The 23,021-nt window shown below is 38.8% G+C and overlaps 1 protein-coding gene across 2 annotated transcripts; it reads left to right on the top strand.

Moving 5' to 3' along the window:
- The first annotated feature begins 4,249 nt into the window (after window positions 1-4,249).
- Window positions 4,250-22,615, top strand: RAB4A (RAB4A, member RAS oncogene family). 2 transcript variants are annotated; one of them, XM_051783533.1, is made up of 8 exons: window positions 4,250-4,407; window positions 12,592-12,672; window positions 13,837-13,951; window positions 14,896-14,958; window positions 15,828-15,982; window positions 16,895-16,990; window positions 18,966-19,126; window positions 20,406-22,615. In XM_051783533.1, exons 1-7 carry the CDS (start codon window positions 4,377-4,379, stop codon window positions 19,079-19,081), a joined length of 657 nt encoding a protein of 218 aa, XP_051639493.1. In that variant the 5' UTR covers window positions 4,250-4,376; the 3' UTR covers window positions 19,082-19,126; window positions 20,406-22,615. The 2 variants fall into 2 exon arrangements, with proteins under 2 accessions (XP_051639493.1, XP_051639494.1); XM_051783534.1 differs by lacking the exons at window positions 4,250-4,407; window positions 13,837-13,951.
- The last annotated feature ends 406 nt before the right edge of the window (window positions 22,616-23,021 follow it).

The following is a 23,021-nucleotide window of genomic DNA, read 5'->3' as shown; positions in this document are numbered from 1 at the left end:
AAGTGTGCCTGAGTAATCTATTAACAAATCTTCTAGTCCAAGTATTTGGTATTAAAAATATCAACAGCCTCACCCATTTCCTATTGCTAAAACTGAACAAATCCAGCCGATTACATTCCATTATCACTATTTCACAAACAGGGCAGTTCATCGGTAACACCATGAGGCTAACTTCGTAGAACATGGGTGTCACATTGGTCTGTCTGTATTCTAGACACTATCAGTGAATAACATACTTTTATAATGTCCCCAGTTTTTGTTGTCTTCATTTTCTTGTGTCTCTCTTGACATGCTGAAATAAATATTTAGGCCACTTCACTCTATTTACATGATTCCTGCAGAATTAAATCGCTAATGTGATTTTAAGTTAACATTATTTAAGGACATGCTGGGCATGTGAATGGCATGTGATTGCCATGTGCTGTCCGTCTGTTGGGCCTGTCTGCTGCAGCAGTGCCAAGGGGATGGGTGTTTGTGCTGATGCTATACCAGGGAGAGGGTTACCTCTCATGGTACCAAGTATGTTACCTGCTTGTGGGTGACCCTGAGGTAGAACAAGAGAACTATCAGACCAGTTTACACTTGGTCCCTTGAGGATCCTCGGATCCTCCTTGGATGCCTGAGGATCAGGCATTCAGACTATCTGCACACCAGCTGAAATGGCTTGAGGTGTCTTTCAAGGCAAGCAAGAGCAAGCTCTGGCTTCCCTTGCTTGCTCTTTTTCTGGCTCAATGACTGTTGTATTCTTAGCTGCTTAGAGATCCAGTTTCAATACTTCTATGGTTCTAGCCTAATGAGAAAGACTGGTACGTTTCTTGCTATTATTTAAAATATATGGATGTTACTTTCATTTTTGAAAGAAAGTGGTGTAATGTTTGTGCCTAATGCTGAATTTGTTGCTAATAGTTCTCAGATGTGAACACACACAATTTGACAACCGTGTTCATAGACTGAGGACAGTTTTTGTGGAAGCTGAAGATGACAGCGTTTAGATGATTTCAGTTGTTTTCAGATAAAGCCAGCTGGCCAATGGCACTGAGTACAAGGAGGTCATGCCAATCTCAGAGGTTCCTCAGAGTATCAATCACCTGTCTTCATATTCCTTTTGGGTTGTTGGAGTCAGATTCATTTCTGCTTCAAATTGAGCTGAATCAAATCGAGCTGCAGCTTCCACATACACTAGGTTGCTTTCCGTATTCAGCATGCAAGGAACAGAGAAGTGCAGCAGAATACATCATTCCCCATTTTACGTGAGTCTCCCAGGTTGGACTGCGTGTTATACGGCCATAACTACCAGAAACAACAGTAGCGTCAAGCTACTGCAGTGGTTTCCACATACAGCCTTGCAGTGCCACCTTCAGACCAAAGTAAGGCATCCCCACCACTCCCTCAAGGAAAAGGCTATCCCACCTTCATCTGCGCTCCAGTCCCAACCAGGAGACTACGGTGAAGGTGAACCAAAACCACGTCCCAGCTTCAGTTACAGGCTGAACTTTGCTCCCCTACAATATAAATGAAAATAAAGGAAAGGCAAAGGAAAACAGAAGGATCTGCCTCGCAATGCTGGATCATCAAAAGCCGTGTCCAAATCCACAAAATCTTAAGTTGTGTTGTTTTATTTTGGAAGAAAGAGCTTTCACAGAATACCCCATCCTGAGTCTGGCTCTGATGAGATCTTGTGGGTCCTCTTCCATTCCTATTATGGTACACTAGTTAGTAAAAGCTAGTAAAAAATGAGACTAGGGTTTTAAGAGAAACCTTAAGATGACCTTCTGAGAAGCAATTTTACAACCACAACCACTTCTAGGCACAATAATTGTGGTGAAGCTAATTTGAAGAAGTCCTGATGTGCAGATCCAATTTGACAAAATATATCTCTTTTTACATGAGCCAGAAGTTTCTAGCACATGTAATCAAAAGAAACCATAAATCAGAAAGTGAATTAAACATTTGGCTTTGGGGTTTTTTCTTGCATTTGTACTCAAGATGGACACTGATGAGTTCAATTCTTGCTATTTAACTCAGAAAGAATGATTTTATTAACACACAGTACTATATATTCTCAAATCACTGAGGTATGAGCTATATGTATTTTCTAGCCTAGGGCAATTTCTAATTATTTCTGAATTTTACTTTGTTCTAATTTGTTCTTCAAAGCAAAAATACTAAGATACTGAATCCTACTCATCTCTGATGTTCTCTTGTCTTTAATATTCTTTCAACCTCCACATTTCTCTTCAGTATTAAACTAATAGCTTTTATACAAAGCTGTACAGTTTTAATGTGCTTTATTGACATGTGCGTGTAAACTAATTAAGAGTGACTGGAAGAAAAGGACTGTGGCATTAGCACAATGACATATTTATCAAATATAACCTCCATATATGCAAGCTCATCATAATAAAAAACAAGACTAATTTTTCCCTTAGACTAAAGTACTGTTTATACAGTGCAAGAGGTCTAAATCTCTATGTTCTCTCATTGATAAAACATGACATATTTTTAGTAATGTAGTAAAATCTGTCTACTTCCATGTTAACCCATCTTTGGGGATTTTTTGATTAACTCTTCTGGTTTGGTTTTTTGGTTGGTTGTTTTGTGTATTTTTGGTTGGGGATTTTTTTGTTTGATTTTTTTGTTTTCGTTGTTGTTGTTGTTTTGGGTTGGTTGGGTTTGTTTGAGGGGGGGATGTTTGAACAAAAATGACCAACATCTATGAGGGATTTGGTGATGTCAGACCACAGTTTTCAGACACAAAGCTCACATCTGGAACATACTGGGGTCCGTGCAGCTCATGTGAATACTCCTCAGCTTTCCTCAGAATTCTGGAGAACAGATACCCCAGAGAAATGCTCACATGTGACATTTTAGACCTCAATATCCTCTGTGTTTCAGGGCTATGATAACTTCGGGAACCTGTTTATATAACTCTAATTACTGTTAATAGTATGAGCTCACTAAGGAGCTGGTTCTTTGAAAACTGGGGCAAGTTTCTCTGTCTGTGTAACCACAACAACAAGAATAATCAGCAGGTTCTCTGAGTGGTTCTTGGTGCTGGTTCAGCATGTGTTGTTCCACTGATTAGAGATGAGAACTTCAAAGCTGACCTCTGACCAGTAAAAGACTTGGTCAGGAGGTAGCTGGTACAGGCAAAGGCCATTTTTCCTACAATCTTGGAGATGATAGGGAAGTGGAAAGAATGGGAAGCTGTGAGCAATGAGATTACAAAGCCAGAAATAACAGAAGAGGAATTTTTTAAGGACTGGCAGAAAGAAGAATGTGGAGGACACACATGAAGTATCATCTGGGGAGGGAGAAGATGGAGAGGCTGTTGTGGTATGTCATAGTGCCCCTTGCTACCAGACTAACCAGGGTTGACAGGGGAGTTAAGACATCCAATAAAGAATAATATAGATAAGGCACTATTGATATCAAGCCTCTCAAGATTTGAATCAAACTTTGCAATTTTTTTTGTTATTCATCAGTAGCTATAACCAGAGAGTTATGATTAAGCAATTGCATTCTGAATGTTGTATGCTTGGCTAATCTGTTGTTTTGATGAAAAGAGAAGATTATCTCGAGGTGAGTGGGCTGTCTAGACCAGAGCCACCAGGAGTGAAGTCAGTAGGACTGAGAGCAGTAACTGGGGGAAAGGTGATTCCGGCAGCGGGAGATCGCGATCACCGACTCATTGACCACCTATTCAAAACCGACCGCAGACTCAAAAGAAGGGAAGAACTGAGCCTGCGGACTATTTACCATGAGAAGCGAGAGGAGTAACAAGCAAATAGGGGGTTGAGTACTAATTAGAAGTTACGTAATTTGTAACCAATGAATGCTGATGCATTTGTTTGTTCAAATGTATACGTAGTGCGCAGTTTCAATGACCGCGGACATAGCCTTTCGTGCGTTACCTCCCGGTTCCCTGGTTTGCGCAAACCAGGATAAAACACAGAAAAACACGGAAACGGCTTCACAGGAACAACGCCTCGGTGTGTGAATTGGCGCTGCGTACTGCGTGACGAGGCTGCGTCTGGGACAACACTATTGCACTCGGAGAGTTTATTCTACATCCCGACTTCCCGGGGGGTGGGGAGGAAGGGGAGGGCTATCCCAGGGTGGGGAAGCCCCGCACGTGCTCCTTGTTTTAGGGGCGGCCGCCCGCGGAGTGGGCGGTGCCGGCGGGCGCGAGCTGCCGCGCCTGCGCGGGGAGGCGGGGCTCGCGTGGGGCCCGGGCGCGCGTGCGCGTCGGCGGTGTGGGCGGGGCTGAGCCGGGCCCGCGGAGCGGGGCCTGTTCGCTCCCTCCGCCGGTGAGCGCCGAGCCCGGGCGGGCGGGGAAGCAGGAGCGGCGGCGGCGGAGGGCTTGCCCTCACGGGATGTCGCAGACTGCCATGTCCGAGACCTACGGTAGGAACCGGGAGCGGAGCGAGGGGATCCCCCCCTCCCTCTTCCCCTCCGGGAGAGAGGGCCCGGGGCCGGGCGGCGTCCTCTGAGGAGCGGGGGGGAGCCAGTGTGGCGTGAGGGTTCCCCGGGCCCGGGCGGGTCCCCCTGGCCCGCCGCTCCCCTGGCCCTGCTGCGCCTGCCCCACCCGTGGCTGCCCGGCTGGGAGCGTTCCCAGTTATCCTTCACCGTGAGGAAGTGCCAACTTAGACACTGCTCGCTGTGGGTCAGGGATTCCGAGGGAAACTCTCAGTGCATGTCCTCTGAGAGAAGCTGCCCGTTTCTGTCGTTGGAGACTGTGTGTGCTTCAGAGGGTCGAGTTAAGGTTTCGGCCCTGTTGTCTTAGACGTGCAGGCATCAAAAGGAGTTCACTGTGAGAGTGAGTTGAAATGGATGTCTGACTGCTACTGGTAGGAAAACATCCGATGGAGTAAGTCGGAGCGCAGGCACTGACAAGGTGTGTCAGCGCCTCACTGGGAAGCAACAAAGAGAAGTGAAGAGTAGAAGAGCTAAGCAGAGCTGGTGTTGCTCGAGTGTTTGACTCTCCTGCAGGAATTGGAACAAACGTTTGCAAAACAAACTTCCTGGATGGCTAGATTGCACTCAAGGTTCAAAATAAAAAAATGTACTGCAGTTAAATAGTTGCTTTTATGAGAGACATTTTTACTCTTCTTTTCCTATTTGACCAAAGAAGTGAAGTGCCATTTTGAAGGTGGAGGAGGTGAGAAGCAACTGAATAGTATTCATTTCTCTTCTCTGTAATCTTGCTTGAAACAACCCTTCTTGAATAGATTTTGCTTTTCTCCCGATTCCATATCCTACAGTTCCATAATATTTTGCAGTATAAAAAGTATAAAGATGCTGCTGTACACATAAACATATTCAATGTCCATGGAATAGGCTCATATTCGTAGTCCATGAGAGTAAGATCAGAATTGAGTGCTGTGATAAACCTTTCATGTGTCATTTTCTGGTTTTATGTGTTGCAACATCTTTTCTGAGGGTGGTTGGGCACTAGAAGAGGCTCCCCAGGGAAGTGGTCACAGCACCAAGCCTGTCTGAGTTCAAGTGTTTGGACAATGCTCACAGGCATGTGGTTGATTCTTGGGGTGTCATGCACAGGACCGGGAGTTGGACTCGATGGTCCTGATGGGTCCCTTCCAAATCAGTATATTCTATGATTCTTCAGTGGTGGTTCAAACTTTTGAGCTGGATTTGCATCCCCTTGCTTTTAGAGCAGAGTCTTGAAAATAAGCGGTAGTTTGGATAATTAAAGCAAAATTGGACACAACTCTGCTAACTGTGAGGGAGGCTGGCATGGCCATCAGGAGTTCTTACTACTAGGCTGACTGACTTGATTGTTTCTCCTATGTAAGTCAGTTTATTTCAATACTCTAGTCATCAGCGCTTGGTGGTTTTTCCTACTGGTCTGTCCTTTGGTGCACAGCAAGTGCACAGAACTAAGGGGCAAAATGAGGCAAGAGTGTGTGGGGCAGCCCTTGAAGTGCAAACATTGAGATACTAAGACCCTGCTTCTTTTGTCCATACTTCTTAGATACATGCAGAACTTACCTGTAAAAACCAGAGGAGTGTGCTTTGCAGATCTAGATTTGAGTTTGAACAAGTTCCTTATGCTCTGAACTCTTGTGATCAAGAACTGGGATCGCTTCGGCTGTGATTAAAAGTGGGATTGGTGGTCTCTGAGCAGATGGGTTGGTAGAAAACCAGAGATTACAGGATTTCAGTAGTGCTTCTCTTTTTATGCTGTAATACTAAGTAAGCTAAATAGATGATTGGTATCTTAAACAAGAACATTTCAACATTTTTTGCATTGTTCCAGTCATGCAGAATAGGGATTATAAGCCTGCTGTAGCTGTTGATACTTTCCAGTTTTTTTGGTGTCCAAGAAAACAAGCCCTTGGAAATGAAAGGTTTCCAGTTGTGGATCGTTCCTGTTGAACAACCTTACATTACCCTTTTGAGTTTTCATTTTGTCCTATGCATACACAAGCTACAAAAAATTCTGAGCCCGAATGCTTGAGAGTGTCAAGTTTTAGAGAAGATAGACTAACACTGAGTTATAGCATAAAATTTAACAATGGTTATACCACCTCTTGACTGTAATAGTAGTCACTATATAATTTTCATTGTCCTGTACACATATGTAGCAGCCCCACTGACAGATCAAAGTAAACAGTACAGTGTGATAAAACTGTGGATCTGCTGTGCTTGATGAACTTCCTGGGATTTAATGTGCTCGCTGTCCTAACAAAGGATGGTTTGTTTCTGACCAGCTGTAACGTGACCATCAAGGATGAGAAAAGTATTAGGGCAGTTTTGGCTGCTGGGGAGACCAGTGGTCACTGTATCCCCTCAGTGCTGGAATTCCTGTAGCTTCTGCCCTTACAGGTGCCTATTCATGAGTTGGATTTTTCTTCTTGTCACCTGAATTATGACCCATTCTGATTATGTAACCTCAAGCTTTTCATCCCATATGGATAGGCTCAGAAAACTGGCTGGTGGTTGGGTTGGTGTTTTTTTTTCCCCCCCCCATGTCATTTTGCTGTCTGACCTTTATATGATTTTTAAGTTTGCTATGAGGTTTCAACTTCTCTTCCCTTTGAAAGGGGGAACTTTTTTTTTCAATATTTTTCTCAATCCATGAGGAATAAAGAGCCTTTCCTCTGGTCAGTCCTTTCTGCCTATCATATTTCATTATCCACCTCAGTTAATTTACTTTCTTCTCCTTTTTTTCTCCCTCCCTGAGTTCCTTCCTCTATGTCAAATTCTGTGTGCTTTGAAGCTTTTCTGTCCACTCACTTTTCCTAGCTATTTCTGTCCCTTACTGAGATTCTTGTTTCTTCCCTCTTTTCAAACCAAGTTCTGTAGCCTCTCAGTCTTGACACTGAATTTTGTTCACAATTTATTTTTCTCTCCTATCAATGTATTTCTTAAGTTCCATATCTTCTCTTCTTAGCTTTCTAATCTGTTTATCCCTTTCCTATGTGTTCAGTTTATTTCCCTTACAAAGTGCCAGAACCAAACATGAATACAAGATAACTCCATGAATTTTGGGGTTACGAAGAACATTTTATTGCTGCTTTTGGGGCAATTCTTTTAAAAGTTTATCTTGTAACATTGGAAACGAGTCTCTAGGAAAATTATTTTTACTCAATATTTCTGAGATGCAATGGCATTTCTGTAGATAGCTGCCATATGACAACACATGCATGTTTTAGTGTGCTTCCCAGGGCAAAGTATAGGTGGTTTTGTGTTGTGGTAAATACAGACTGACATAAAAATAGCTTACCCTTAATAGGTAAATGCAAAGCAACCTTTGGATTTTAAATAATAGAAGGGTAGAAGAAAGGTTGTACGACCTTTGAATCAGTGCGACATGTAAGATTCAAGTCAGATCTCTTCACTCCCTTCTTCCCTGCGTTTTCTCCACTAGTATGTACCACTCCCAGTCTGGTCCCGTAAGTTTATCAATTTCTGTGATTGTCAGAGAATGTATAGTCTCCTCTGTCCATTTGAAAATAATTCTTTTTGGTCTGGACAATTTGATTCATGCTTTTCTCGCCATCCCATCCCCTGGCAGTCTCTGCGTTTATCACCCTGGCCTCCAGTTTGTTCCAAATCTGACTTTATTTCTTAGACAATGTAGCCCTTTTGCTTGTAAGGAAGCAGATCTTCCCTCTTCCAAGCATTCCTTATGCAGATTGGAGTAGAGCTAGATTTATCCGTTCTACCTGTTTATCTTGTTAACTTACTGCTAGAAAAAGGAGTAAGCAGTGGGAATAGTTCCTCTTTTCTCTCATTTTGAGGCAGCATATGCCAGTAGGAATGTTTCAGAGCACTCTTTCCTTCTGCAAAATAGATGTCTAATAATGAGGAGACCTTTTTTTTTTTTTTTCCCCTGTGGCATGAATGAGAGTTTCTGAAGGGTCAGCATTAGTGATTATAAATTCTACTCTTTAGCAAGGAGTTGGAGGGAGATCAAACTGAGATTGAGGATATAATTTGGTCTCTCACCCTTCCTCCACCCCGCTCTACTATATTAGCAAGAAGAAACAATTTAATAGACTAAGCTGCAGTAGCTCAAAACCTGTTCAATTATTCCTTCTGCTGGAGCAGACTTCAGTCAAAGGAGGTGGTTGGATGTCTGGGGGTGGTTTCCACATAAACCATCTGTTTTTGCTGGTACTTGAGTCAAAGCCCACAAGTGTCTCTCTTCTCCTTTCCCCTCAGCTCACACCTCACCTCCCCAGAAGGAAAAAACAAATGCAAAACAGCAACCAACATGTAATTTATGTAGTTTAGCTGCTCGTGTTGCTGGTGCATCTTTAGGGTGAAGCCACAGTTTTACTCCTTTTCACCTGTGCTAGAATGTAAGTTTTTTTTCCTTTAGCCACTACCCAGTTTGGGATCAGGTGACACATGTAGCTCACAGAGGGCAGTCAGTTTAGGGCTAAACTGTATAAAGATGATTTTATTTACAGGCAAAGTACTTTAACTTTTCTAGACATTTTCAGTAGCTAGCATGGCAGCAAGCATTTGTAACATCTGAATGATGTTGCTTTTCAGCTTTTTTATGAAGGAGGAACAACAGAATTAAAAAGAAAAGTTTTTCTTGGGTGACAGCCTTGGCAGCTGACCGGAATGCTGGAGCTCAGAGCCACTTTGTCACTCGCAGGAAAAAAAAAAAAAAGGCTGTGAAATAAAGAGACTTAACTCCTCTGGGAAGAGAACATGAAAAAGAAAATCTAGAGCAATTAAGGAGTTGCAAAGAATGAATATATTTAAATTCTTACCAAGTTTGAGTACGCAGTGATGTTACAGTTGGTCTAAAAGAAGCTATCAGTCCAGCCTCATTTGGTTTCTGTGTTTCTGAACTGTGCTAAATTTTTAGATACATCTGTACAGCTTAAAGAGAAGACATTTCATGTCCTAAATCAAGCACTAAAATAAGTTATAAAAATGTAATTGATGTAATACCTGTTATCATACAGAATGACATTATAAGAAAGAAGTTCCAGAATAACAAAATGAAAGATGTTCTCCCTGTTATCACCTGGTATTACCTTACTCGTTAATATGCTAGGCTGTCAACTTAAAAGCTTGTTAAACCTAGGTATTTATGATTTTGGTATTGGCAAAGCCTTTTTCTTGCCCTTCCTTGCAGATGATTAACTGTACAGAGTATTCCATATTTCCTGAACCATTTTTTCCAGTACTTGTGGACAAATTGTTAACATAAGTCTAAAAACCTCTTGCTAGTTTGAATAATTTACATAAATTTGGAGTTCAAACTGATGGAAGCACAGTTACATTTGAGAATGCAACATCCAAATCTTTTACTCTACAAGTCTACATGTGCTGCCTTCTTTGATGCAGAAAGTTTTTAATTTTTTTTTTTATTAGAAGATTTTGATATTTTCATTCTCTGGTGGAATAAAACACATTTGCCTTAGTTTCATACTGCGAACAAGTGAATTGTAACTGCAGTTTCAAGTTTCACCTTAGAGAGTCTGTTTGCTGTTTTGCCAGAGGGAAATTTATTTTTTGTCTACTAAGTAAGCAGGCATTGAACTGGCATCTAAGTGATTTATCTGTAGGAAAGATTCCCTTTCAAAGTTGTTTTGCAAAATAGACTCTTGATAGGAATCGTGAGTCTACTATAAAGTGCTGCTAGAATATGTTACCAATTTAAAGACAAGAATATAAAATCCCCAAATATCATTCTTACTTTCAGAGAGCACCTCAACTTAAAACATCTCAGGGAAAAATACGCTGCTGTTCTGGAGCTTTTCCAGATCGGTCCCTAACAGCGACATCCTTGTCCCAGTATCTCACTGGCCCACAGCCTGTCTGTGCAGAACGGAGCAGGGTGTTAAATTTGCTGTTCACTGTGGGTTTATGGGTTGCACAAATGTGGCTTTGTGAGCCACATTTAACCACCAGTGCTTACAACAGTGCAAATTAGTGGAGGAATAGAGTTCCGGGTTTATTCTTTTCCTGGTTTAGGTTGACAGTAGCTGTTACACTGCTGTCAATCATACGAATTTTCTGTGGAAAAAAGATGATGGTAAACTTGAATTTTACAGTTGTTTTTAACAAGAAAATCTGGCAAACAGCATTCCCCAGATACATAGTGCAACAGTTTTAACTGGATTCCAGATTTATTTTTGGAAACATGGCAGATATCAGAAACACATTATTTTAATTGTGAGTATGTCTCAGAACATCTTACATTTTGAAATGGTAAAACTGGTGAGATTGCACACACCCACAGTAGTTTAAATATACCAAATGGCGTACAAGGCGGCTAACGAGTGATATTTGATCCATAAAATTTAAATCTTGGGTTTCTTTGAGATTTTTTCTTAACCTGACACTTTGCAACTATTTATGATGTCTGCATTTCATACTAACAGTGAAGGCTTGATAGAATGAAGCGTTCTCAGCTTCAGTGTGTTTTGCAGTTGAGGTGACATGAGGGGCCCTTCTTTACAGGAGATAACACACAAAATTTTCGCAACCTGAAGGAAAATCCTGTTTGTAACAATTTTTTTTATCCAGAAAGCATGAGCAGCTGGGTGGGGGCGTGAAGAATGAGAGGAGTTTGGAACAGAATGTCTTGAGCATGTAAATGGTCACATTTTGTGAGCAAGAAACAGCAATCTCTTTCTGAGAAGGGTAGAATACAGAATGTATACCGAGTCTTTTACAACATTTGAAACAATAAAAATCATGCAAAGGCAAAAAAAAAAAATCAAAAGTCTTTAATAAAACACTACTTGATTTTAAGTATGAATAAAATCTGGGAGATAAGTGAAGACAAATGGTGGTGGACATTCCCAGAACCTGTGGCCCTCTATTTTGTTACTGACTTTTTAACAGTAGACATTTTCTTAGCATTTGAGAAACTTGCTTGTTCCTTTCACTTTTGCTAGAGGATGTTTTTGATACAACAGAACAAATAATTCCTGCACAAAATGGAATGAGCACATAGATTTGTGTGCATCTTAGATTCAGTTTTTAAAACTAAATATTCAAATAATGTTCTGATAGAGTATTGTATTAGTGCTTTGACTTTCCAGGCATAATCTAATTTTCTTTTTATTCTGCCATCCCCATGGCCAATATCCATGTAACCCATTTGACAGCTTTGAACACTATTAAAAAATTAATGTTCTTATTTTTGTTGATACTGCAAACTTAATCCTTTTCATTGCGTGCTTACTGGATATCTTCTGGAGACCTGCTGTGTTTATAAGAGAAACTGTGCAATAAAAATAAAAAAAATCTGCTGCTGGTAGAAAAATAAATAGCAAATCTTTCATGAACTGTAAAGGTTACCTTGGTGGTGATATATTGGGGGAAGCAATTGTAAGCTTTCTTCTCACAGTTTGTCAGTTTTGAGAGCAGTAAAGACAGGGAAGGTTTCTTCAGTCTTTAGTGAAACTAAAGCAAATTCAGGGAGGTAGCATTAAAGCATTATATGTATCTGTTGAAACAATACAAATTGTTCTATTGTTTTAACATAAACATAAATCTTGAATACATGTGTTACCAATGAACACTGATGTAAATGGCTCATAAATAGGTAATGTGCCAGAAATACCTGTATATTAATTTACCATGTGGAAGAAATGTGAAAACAGGCATCCCAGAATAAAAATACTTCTTCCCTTTAAATTTTGTAGAAAAATATTGTTGTTGTCCAAGGTTTATGTGAATTAAAACAGAGTACAAGGAGTAAACAGTTATATAGGGAAGTTCAAATTAATGTGAATAAAATAATTTAAAAAATAAAAATACAATAATGTAGAGATTTTAAAAATTGCATCACTATATAGGGCACCTGTACTGGCTCCAGTTAGTAGCTTACATACCCTTCAAACAGGTTTATTTTTAACTCAATTCAGATTCAGCCATTTCCATCTCTTTTTGTCCATCTTGTATCTCCATAAACAAACAGCATTCTTTGAAACATCACTATTCAACACACTAGGTTATTCTTGAGATTTATTGTTGTTTTGCTAATTTTGTCATCTATTCCTTTCTCTTTAAGGAGAATAGCTGGCTTGTGACAAAAATGTGAGTATGTACTACAGTTTAATAATTTTTTTCTCTTTCAATCTTCAGATTTCCTGTTCAAGTTCTTGGTCATAGGAAATGCTGGAACTGGAAAATCCTGTTTGCTGCACCAATTCATTGAAAAGAAATGTAAGTATGTGTGAAACACAGTAAGAGTTTTTTATTGCTTTGTACCACATGCTTTGTATCACTCGGCCTTGTATGTAAGTTCCTATAATACTCTTGTTTGTGTAGGTGAGGATTTTGGGTAAGAATTATGTTCAGAACCATGCTGTAAGTCTTTATTGCTTACTGTTTGCCTCTAACCAGAAGCCTAATATGGAGCATTATGCCCTGTTACTCTCAAATAAATATAACAGCATGGTGATGAACATACTGTATTCTTGTAAGAAACTATATCTTGCAGCTATAAGCTTCCCTAAATAAATAGTAGAGACTTGGATCTTTTAGAAAAAAACTATTAAAATAAAGTTGAATTCCTTGAGTAGATTTAGAAAGCCTGTAGTATCTTTCTAAATAAATAGTCATGCTGTTGTCTTTGTTAAGGACTGTGTTCTGTGATAAATACTGGTAGAGATTCCATTGTGAATGTTATTTAGAGATGAACAGATAATAGAAAATTTGCCGTCGGGGAGTGCATTTGGCACCATGATTAAACAAAACCAATATGCTTTTAGAAACCTTTGTAAATCTAAGGTGACTTATCTTTCCCAACAAAATGGTAACTCACCTTCTCTCTTGAGGAATACATTAGGATAATAATGTGTAAGCACTAAGGAGCATGGCATCGTTCTATGATTGAACTCGAAACATGATGTTGCTTCTAGTAATGACAGTTGTGTGTTGCTGAGAAACTGTGGTACCAACAACAAGCTACTTCTGCTTTAAAGAAGTAGCAGCTCTTGCACATTCATGGACAAGACTTCTTCTTTTGTTCTGTTTTCCCATGAATTTTAAATTTAATTGGCATCAAAGTATTTGAAAACACAGTTGGAAAAAAAAATGTACAAAGGGTATCTTACCATTTATGGAAGTGAACTGGAACTTATTTAAAGCAGGCCTTTCTAGTAGTAATTTTAAATTGAATAAGCTGTTTGAAAATTTAAAAAATGTTTATTTCTGTGTGCAGGCAATGTCCTTATGAGTGGGACTAAATTTGATGGTTCAGGAGGTAGTTTGTCATTTGATCACTGAGGAGTTTTGATTATACCTAAATTTTTTTCATGTAAAAACTAATTATTCACTTTAAATGTTCTCCAAATAAGTCTGGGTTTATTTCTTGTTTTTTTGTAGTCAAAGATGACTCAAATCATACTATAGGAGTGGAATTTGGTTCAAAGATCATAAATGTTGGTGGTAAATATGTAAAACTGCAGATATGGGATACAGCAGGACAAGAGAGATTCAGGTACTCTTTCCAGTTATTAAGTGTTTGTTATTAAATGGTTGCTGTGGATGTTGGCTGTTATTTACCCCTGCTTACAAATACTCATACTGTATGTGCCTAACTCTGTGTTTAGAAGACCTTCTGTTGGTTGGAATAAGTAAATGCCAGGAAGTTGTAAGCTGTTCAAAATCTGCATGAAAACAATTGTGTAGTTTTGTTTTATTAGAGGAGAAAAAAACCCAGTCAGATTTATTTGGGTAAATAACCATCTAGAAAGACTGAGGTATTTTAAGTTACTTGAAGAAAAAGCAACCTATTTGTCAGCTTAGAACCACCAGTATACTTTTAATGCTATATTTTAATTGTATTCTACATATGAGGCATAGGTCAAACTCAGTAAAAATCTAGGGTATTCCTGAGTACATTCACCATCAAATAGGGCATCAATTTTTTTTTATATTTTTGGGGAATGGAGTGTGTGTGTGTGGAGTTTCTTTGGTATGGGAGAGGGGGTGGTTAACAAAGGTGCCTATGATGGTAGAAGTCTGAGTGAGGGGCAGCAATCCAGGTAAATATCCCCTACTAGACAAGTTCTGTGGATATACCTCCAACTAGGTAAAGCTGGGCAGTTGTATGTAGTCTTCATTTATGAAGTTTGTTGACCAGATACCAGCTCCCAGTTCTGTATCTGGTCATATATTATGATGATACTTATACCTTCAGCAGCACACAGGTCATAATGGACTTTGAGAATCCCTATGCAGCTATATTTAATGAAAATCATTCATCAAAATTCTAGTTGTAAATAGTCTGCTGCTGCACAGTTGCTAATGTTGTTGAAAAAACATGTTTTATTTTAAATATGGAAATGAGAATTCTGTTTTGTAATATAGATGGTGTTATTTTAACGCAGAATTTAAACAATGAAAGCACCACAAAAATGTATATCTGTAATTCTATTTCAGGTCTGTAACAAGGAGTTACTATAGAGGGGCTGCAGGTGCTTTGCTTGTCTATGATATAACCAGGTAAGAAAGCTAGCAGCTCTTTCAATTAATGCATAATGATTCCTCCCCAAGTACCTAATCCTGTAATGGGCAATGGGCAAGAAGAAAAAAAGGTAGATTGAAAAAGTACTTCTGTTTCAGTGCATATTTAAGTTTTAGAACTGGCTTACATGAAATATTGTGAATGTCAGAAATATAAAGGGTTAGACAAATACATGGGTATTGGCTCACCAGTAGCTGGTCTAATCATGGTGGACCACATGCAACTAGTGGCTCAGCAAGCCTTGCCACAGAAACCGAGAGGAGAATTCAGCCACCCTTAAGGGAGGCAGTACACACTTATGTGTGGAAATTTCTAATTAGTATGCTGATATAGTAGATCATTCTCTGGAGAAAATAGCTCTGCCTACACATTCCTTAACTGTATCCCAAAATTCTGTTAATCTCTGCATTTTATAATATTAAAATATTGTAGGCAGCCTAGTAAATCCTTACAATATCACCTGAAATTTAAGAGTCCCTAACATTCCAAGTTAAACAATAACTCATTCTGGTATCCCAAAATTTCACGCACAAAAGGCTGAAACTAGATTAAAGCATAAAATTTTATCTTTTCTCGGTCATAGGGTGTTTTACGATTGTGTGTGTGTTTAGAGATCGTGGTTGATTTAATTTTGGTTTTTAAAAACTTAAGCTTTTAAATAATTTCATGAAGGAATTTGATACTCTTCCCAGTTCATCATTGGCATGTTGAGATGTGTAGGTGCCTTGCCTGACTAGCAGCAGTTTGTTGTTTGCCGCAAAGACAGATTTGTCATCTGAGTTTTGGTTCATTGGTCTGTTCGTGAGAAATGAGTGTGTTCTAATAGAGGATGTCATTTTCTACATAGCCGGGAAACCTACAATGCACTTACTAATTGGTTGACGGATGCAAGAATGTTAGCAAGTCAAAATATTGTGATAATACTGTGTGGAAACAAAAAGGATCTTGATGCAGATCGTGAAGTTACGTTTTTAGAAGCATCCCGTTTCGCACAAGAAAATGGTAAGTAGTACAAAATCTTCATGTAGCATTCAAAGATGCATAATTCTTAAAATAATTCAATTTTTTTGTGCGGTTAGGATGTTCTTTGCCCACTGTACCTTGTCTACAGAAAAGAGTTCTGTCAGTGCAGGAGGCACAGAGGCACAGTGCCTGCAGTGAAAACCACATGTACTATTTAAGTCTCATTACTGCTGATTCTTCCAGTCGCAGCTGCTGCTTAAAGAGTACCTTCTATATGGAGATACATTCCCTAGGGAATGTAACGCAACTTCAGGTATTGCCTTGCCTCCAAAGGGCTGAGGAGAAAATGAAGGACATGATTTCCTGTTTTTCAGTGTCTTATAGACTTAGATAACAGTCAAGGTTGTATGGGGTGTGCTGCTGTTGGAAGCAATGAGTTTTCAATGAGTTTTACTCATAAGAAACTGAGTTTAATGCAGGGCATGGATCTAGAGGACTATTACCTGGTCTGTAGGACTCAGAATTTCCAATCTGGAGACGTGTTTCTGTGGCAGCTAAAGCCAGTCTCGATCTGAGCTTCTGTGCTGCAGTCCTGCCATCAGCAAAATCTGGTTTTGCTTTTATAAATCAGTTATAGTCTTTTCTACCAACTCTGGTTACTGACTTTGCTTTTGCATGTTAGTGCGAATCTGTAGGAAGTTCACTGGTTTCATGCACTACTTTGCATGCACAGCCCAGGTTATTATCTTTGGATTCCAGCTTTCCAGGGTTGATACATAAATTTCAGAGGACATTTTTTTGTGGTTTTGCCATCAAAAGCTAATTTTTCTGGACCATGCTACCTGACTGTAGATCTCTGTAAGAATATTGCTCCTAGCTTTCATACTTTGAACTACTATATCTGATGTTCCAGACTTATTTTGAGATTGGTTTTTTTGGTGTCAAATGCAGAACTGATGTTCTTGGAAACAAGTGCTCTAACGGGGGAAAATGTTGAAGAGGCCTTTGTACAGTGTGCAAGAAAAATACTCAATAAAATTGAATCAGGTAAATTAAGCTTTATATTCTTTTAAATTTTTTTATTTCATTTGTAAACTAAAAAAGTAGACATGAAAATACTACTATTCAAAGTTCTCTCATAGAATTAACCCCAAACCTCCAAAATACCACCGTAGTAAAATAACTCATTTGTATTATAGCTGCTTCCCATAGGAATGGATGTGTTAGTGAGATCTGTGTATCTAAAAAGGGGTGGTGGTGTGAATTGTGGATGTTTCTACACAGTGTTTACCTTAGCAGTCAGCTCTGAGTGTAGGTTGTATGTTCTGTGTGGGTTGCTGCATCCTACAAATACCAAGCGTGACAATGGGCAGTTTTTGTAGTGCAGAATAAAAACCTAATATCAGGGCAGACATAACTTTTAATTCTGCTTCTCGTATGTAGCATGAAATGCAGTCAAGAGAATTTGAACAGAAATACTAAAAATTTCAAGGATGTTTCCTAGCAACTGTGTTTTTCTGAAGTGACCTTCCTGCTTCTTAGTTGAAACCATTTTTACTTTTACAGATCTAGAAATATACCAGAAGCTTCTCAGTGCAAGTGGGCAGGTTTCTATTGGAGACAGGCTTCTGTGTGTTATGTCATTACAGCTAATTTGCATTCCAGTTTTCCTCTTTTCTAGCTGCTTGATATCTTCAAAGTTTTAAGTATTAGCCATATTGAAAAGTCTGTCTCAGATTCTAATTACATATTTTGAATGCCAAACACTAATTTTTCAATGAAAATGTTATTTTCATGGGAGTTTCCTGATTACTGAATCAAATCAATGCCAAACAACAGCTTTCATTTTTAACAAACAAACAGAAAGAACCCAAACAAACCCAAAACCCACATGAGAAGCAGTGTTTACTAGTTTCTCATGATACTTTAGTTCCATGACTGATTTAAAGAGGCATTACCATGACAGAATTAAGTCCTGTTTTCTGGGAACTACTCCTGTTTTCTTTGTGCCAGCACACATGCACCGAATCATGGAAAAATGTAGATTGAAAAGAACCTATGGAGGTCTCTGGTCCAACCTCCTGTTTAAAGTGCATTGAGATTCAAAATGAGAGCAAGCTGCCCATGGCTTGTCAGGAACATTTTGAGATGCTCCAGGAACAGAGATTCCACAGCCCCTTTGGGCAACATGTCCCAGCACTGAGCAGTTGCTACTATTTACGTAGTCAGTCCCCAGCCCATAGCAATGCTTGTCTGTCTTCCCTCGAAGGTGCAGAGCACTGCACGTGTAGTTGCTGAATTTAATGATGTCCTGTTCCTGTAGCTCAGCCAAGGTCTTTTCTGAATGACAGCTCTACCCTCAAGTGCTGTCCCTTCAATGCAGTGTCATCTGCTAACTTACAAAGGGCTCATCTGTGCGCAATGAACCTGAATAAGTGATCTGAACTGTTCAGAGGGATTCTTGGTTGGTTGGTTGGTTGGCTTTTTTTTAAGATTAAATATTTCTTATCTTGGCCAGACCACCATACAGCCATAAGAACACTTCTGAAGACTCAGGGTATAGAGTAAGCAGAAATGGATACCAGGAGTAGGAAAGGCTGATCATTTTCTCTGGGGACAGTTCTTCTGGGAATCCTTCTGTCAGACTGATCCATTTCTGTTTGGCTTAGTATCTACAGTACCATTTTCTTTGCAAATAAACCTCTGAAAGCAAGAGGTTTTTAGATGTGTTCTCAGAAAACATTTTGGACCTTTCTTTTGTTAGAAGTTGTGCAAATACATTTCTTTTGCAACCTGACTCTGAGACAGTTTGCTTTGTCATTATGATTAAAGGCACATGGTTAAATTACAGGACAAAATGATTCAGGTTTGAAATTGCCTAAAAGCAAACAGAATTGAGATAATCTCTTCATAATTAGGTCAGAACATAATTATGCATTTTTTAATCTAATATTATTGGTTAATTTGGACTATATTATTTGCACATGATCTATGTTCTTGTCACCATTTTGTTTCTTATCAGGAGAATTGGATCCAGAAAGAATGGGCTCAGGTATTCAGTATGGAGATGCTGCCTTGAGACAGCTGAGATCACCACGTAGAGCACAAGCACAGAGTGCTCAAGAATGTGGATGTTAGAGAAACAAAACAAAAAATCCCAAATACTTACTTTAGATACAAAAGGTAAGGTTAGAAAAATCTCAGGGTGATGGGTAAATTACTGTCTTTCTTAAATGTGCTGTATTGAGTGCTTGGCTTTTTCACAATTAACCTTTAAAGTTACATAGAATCTATTGAAATAATGGACTGGGTTTTTATACTTTCAATTTTTCTTCTCTCGTCTGTCCACTAAAGCAAGACTAGTGCTTTTACTGAAGTGTTTCTAGGTCTTAGCTTACTCTTGAGTAATGCCGTGGAAAGCACTTAAAAATTCTCTACTCCTGAAATGCATTACAGGCCTAGTAGCTACCTAATGAACTTTAGAGAAAGTGAATCAGTTTCTGTTGTAGCATGGACAAACATTAGTAGAAATGAGAATTCACAAAATGTATGGTACTGATTCTTGTCTTAAGCAATTATAAAGTATTTTCTGAAAATATGAGGCTTAAACACTGGGACTTGAAAAAATAAAGATAACACTGGATTTCAAACTTCCACTGACTTTTATTCCCTTACCTAAAAGCAGCCTGAAGTTATTCTGATTCCTGTCTGCTGTTAGCAGAAATGTAAAAAGAGAATAGTGGTATTTGCTGCTTAAGCAGTGTTGTCATCTAAAGTAGCTGTTCTAGGGCTGTTTCAGCCTATGAAACAGGTTTACAGTCTTCCAAAGACATTCTTCAGAGAAAACGAGGAAAAGATTTTTCCCTTTAGCAGTTGTAGGGGAAGAGACATAAAAGTCACATAACCTACTCCTAAGAGCAACTTGGTAGTTAGTCTTTCTTATAAACAGTTGTCCTTAAGACAGCTCTCACTGTTTGTTGGATTTTACATAACTCCTTGCAGTATGCAGTGGCATGCTGTCTTTTCTCCCTGTGTAGTTAATTATTCTGATATAATTAATCCTTATTTCTGTAATACAAGGACAGTGATATCAAATTAAATAAGTACTGCAGGCATAGTTTCTGCATCATTTTTACTGTATTCATTTATCAGCTTGAGCAGTGCACACCAGCAGAAGCTTTATAGAATGTTAAATAAGGCAGCATATAATTTTACATGCTCATATTTTGTTCTGTGTTCTGGGAACTTAGCTCCCAATTAAAGCTCAGAATTTTAAATAATGAATAAGAATCCTTGAACTGCTTTCCTCCCGTAAAACACCATCCTTCAACTAAGAGACTGATGGAAAAGGATTTTAATTTAGTTCAGCTTTTGTATGGCTCTACAGAAATGTATTTCAGGAGCTGAGTTTTCAGATTGATCATATATGGGTAATTGATGGGAGTTCTTATGTGTTTTACAGCTGTCCTTGCAACTGGTGTTTGAAGAAACAGAAAAGCTTGAAGGCTATGCAGTTTTTAAAAGCATCTTTCCGCTATCTACAAACAGAGCAGATCACTGCTGCCAGAAAGGTGTACCCTGTGGTGTGGGGCAGGAATGTGCACAACACACAAGTCTGCAAAGTGAACTTGATAGTTTGGACAATATTAAGACTTGTACCTGTATGTAAACATTTTCCATTACCTGTTTTTGTTCTTTCACCTCTAGTTTAAAGCATTGCAATGTACTGTAAATAATGTAACAGTAAATTTACAAAGCATGGTATACTTATGTATGCTGATAGAATGTTGCACTATGAGCAGTTTAATATTTTATTTTTTTATCATATAAACAAATTTAACCGAGGTAGGCTTTGTCACATTTGTTTGTTGCACAGTAGTTTTTATTTACAACCTGAATTATAAAACCACTGGCAACTGTCAGTGAGAGATTGTTTTATTTTTTCCTACTTAGTTTGCCACATTCTAACAAGCTGTTGACAGGACCGATTCTCAATGTGTGGTTAGGACCCATACTTATGTATGCTGATATATCCAGTTAGAAAATGAAAGTTAAAGCACAAGAGCATTGCAAGAATGCTACACAGAGTTATAGCATCTTTCCTGAAACTAGTATTATGTTTGTTCCCATTGTTCTGACATTTTTGGTTCAAATGGATCTGAAAAGTATGCACCTTAGGTTTCTCTGAATTAAACAGAATTAAGTGTGCTTTGTACTTGAAAAGCCTGCGTTTAGTTTTAAAAAGACTGTTGGGTCCAAAAACTTTCAGGTTTTCTCTCTCCTCTGATTGTTGTATTTAGGATTGGCTTTGTTACATAACTGATAGCAATTATTCCCAAGAAGTATTCTCTTCCTGGTAAGAGTGTGAAGTGTTTTTTGAAACAGCTTAACTGTGCTTTAACAAGAACATCAGAGAACTCCAAAGAAACTCGCCTGTCTTAATCCTCACTCAATTCAGTTTGGCTTCAGAACTGCAAAAAATTACCAAAAGCAAGTCCTCTGGAGTCAAAGTGGGATGGAATTGTTTCCTCCACCAGTCCAAACAGTCCATTGTTAAGTGTGATGTGTTGTGTTTCTGCCAGAGTTGCAGAGGGTGTTGGTTCCAAAACCCCAGCCCAGTTCTAGAATGCTGGGAAAAGAAGAGGTACTGGGGAATCTGTTCCACCCCTCATCACAACCCAATCAGGTTTCTTGGCACACTGACAAAAGCTGAACACTTACTTACCAGCTGGGACACAGCACAAGTAAAGCTAAAGGTTGCTCTCCTATCACTATTACAATGAAGTGGTGTTGGCTGTTGATCAAAACTTCTTTCCCTTATTACAGTAGCAATTGAAAGGAGTAGAGGACTGTTACTTAATTCTGTTGCTTTTAAATAAAAATTTCAGGGGTTTGGCAGGGATTTTCTTGTACTTCTTCCTGTCCCTTTTCCTTTACATAGAAGAACAGCCTCTTTTATATACTTGGTTCTTATGATCATTTTGGTCAAGTGTCTGCGGTTTAAAAAGTAGTAAGCAGTTTTATTCTTTCAGTAACTGTTTTAACCTGTCCCCTTCCTCCCTGGAAGGAAGGAGTAGTGTCATTATAATGAGTTTGGACATGTTTTTACCATTTTTTATTGTATACTCTTACTGTATACACATTAACCTTGTTAATGTGCATGCTTTGTAGTATCTCAACCTTTTATGCTGCATATCTTGCTGACATTCTAAAAACAAACTTTCTAAAATAGCAACTCTGGAGAAATAACTGTTGGAAGCAGTAGCTCTCACCAGTGCAAGCTCTATTGTTTACTATTGCTCCTCTGAGGGTCTTTTGTTTCTAAAAATAAACATCATGCCAATATAAGCCCTGGGGTAGATTTTAAGCTTTAGCATTATAGTTGACAGCAAACCAAACCTAGCTCAACTGAACAGTAAGTGATAAATAGGTTATTTATGTTTTTAGGGTAAAATTCTTACTTTACCAAAGCAAGATGGCTGGGAGTTTTACATGATATACCATCAGGTACCTGTGTCTGAGGATTCTTTGGATGTGGAGCTTTGGCTGTTCAGACCTATAAGAGATTTAAATGTCTTATTAAAGCCTGTGTCTTGCCTTTTAATGAGTCTGTTGGCCTACACTATTTCATTTAATGCTTGTATCTAGCACCAAATAAAGAATCCTTCTTGATTTTCTAGGTGTCTTACAGCAAATCCTATTACTTGCACAAGTTTTGTCTGCTAACTGAAGTCCATAACATGACGATCAGGCAACTCACAGTTAAGCCATCCTATCCCTTCTTCATATTCAACTAGGTACAGTGTATGGCTTGAGTACAGAGCTCCCCTAAGTCCTATAAAAAGTGAATGATATAGAAAAATTTTATTATTTTGTGCAACTCATTTGCGTTGTTTTTTATGTGCTGAATGAATTAACACTATAAAAATCTCAAGCAATTGTAAATACAGAGTAGAAATATGCAGCTTCATTCATCTGCTATAGAACCAGCAGCATACAGAGCTTCAGTGTAGCCATCTTTTAACAGCTTAAGTTTTCTTATTTGCTTGATTATACTTGTTCTTAGTATGCAGCTTCC

The sequence above is a fragment of the Manacus candei genome, unplaced genomic scaffold, assembly GCF_025592945.1.
Source record: "Manacus candei isolate 608988 ecotype Guabito, Panama unplaced genomic scaffold, ASM2559294v1 h1tg000017l, whole genome shotgun sequence".
Taxonomy (NCBI): Eukaryota; Metazoa; Chordata; class Aves; order Passeriformes; family Pipridae; genus Manacus; species Manacus candei.
The sequence above is the reverse complement of the archived record's forward strand: the minus strand, read 5'-3'. Positions and strand labels throughout refer to the sequence as shown.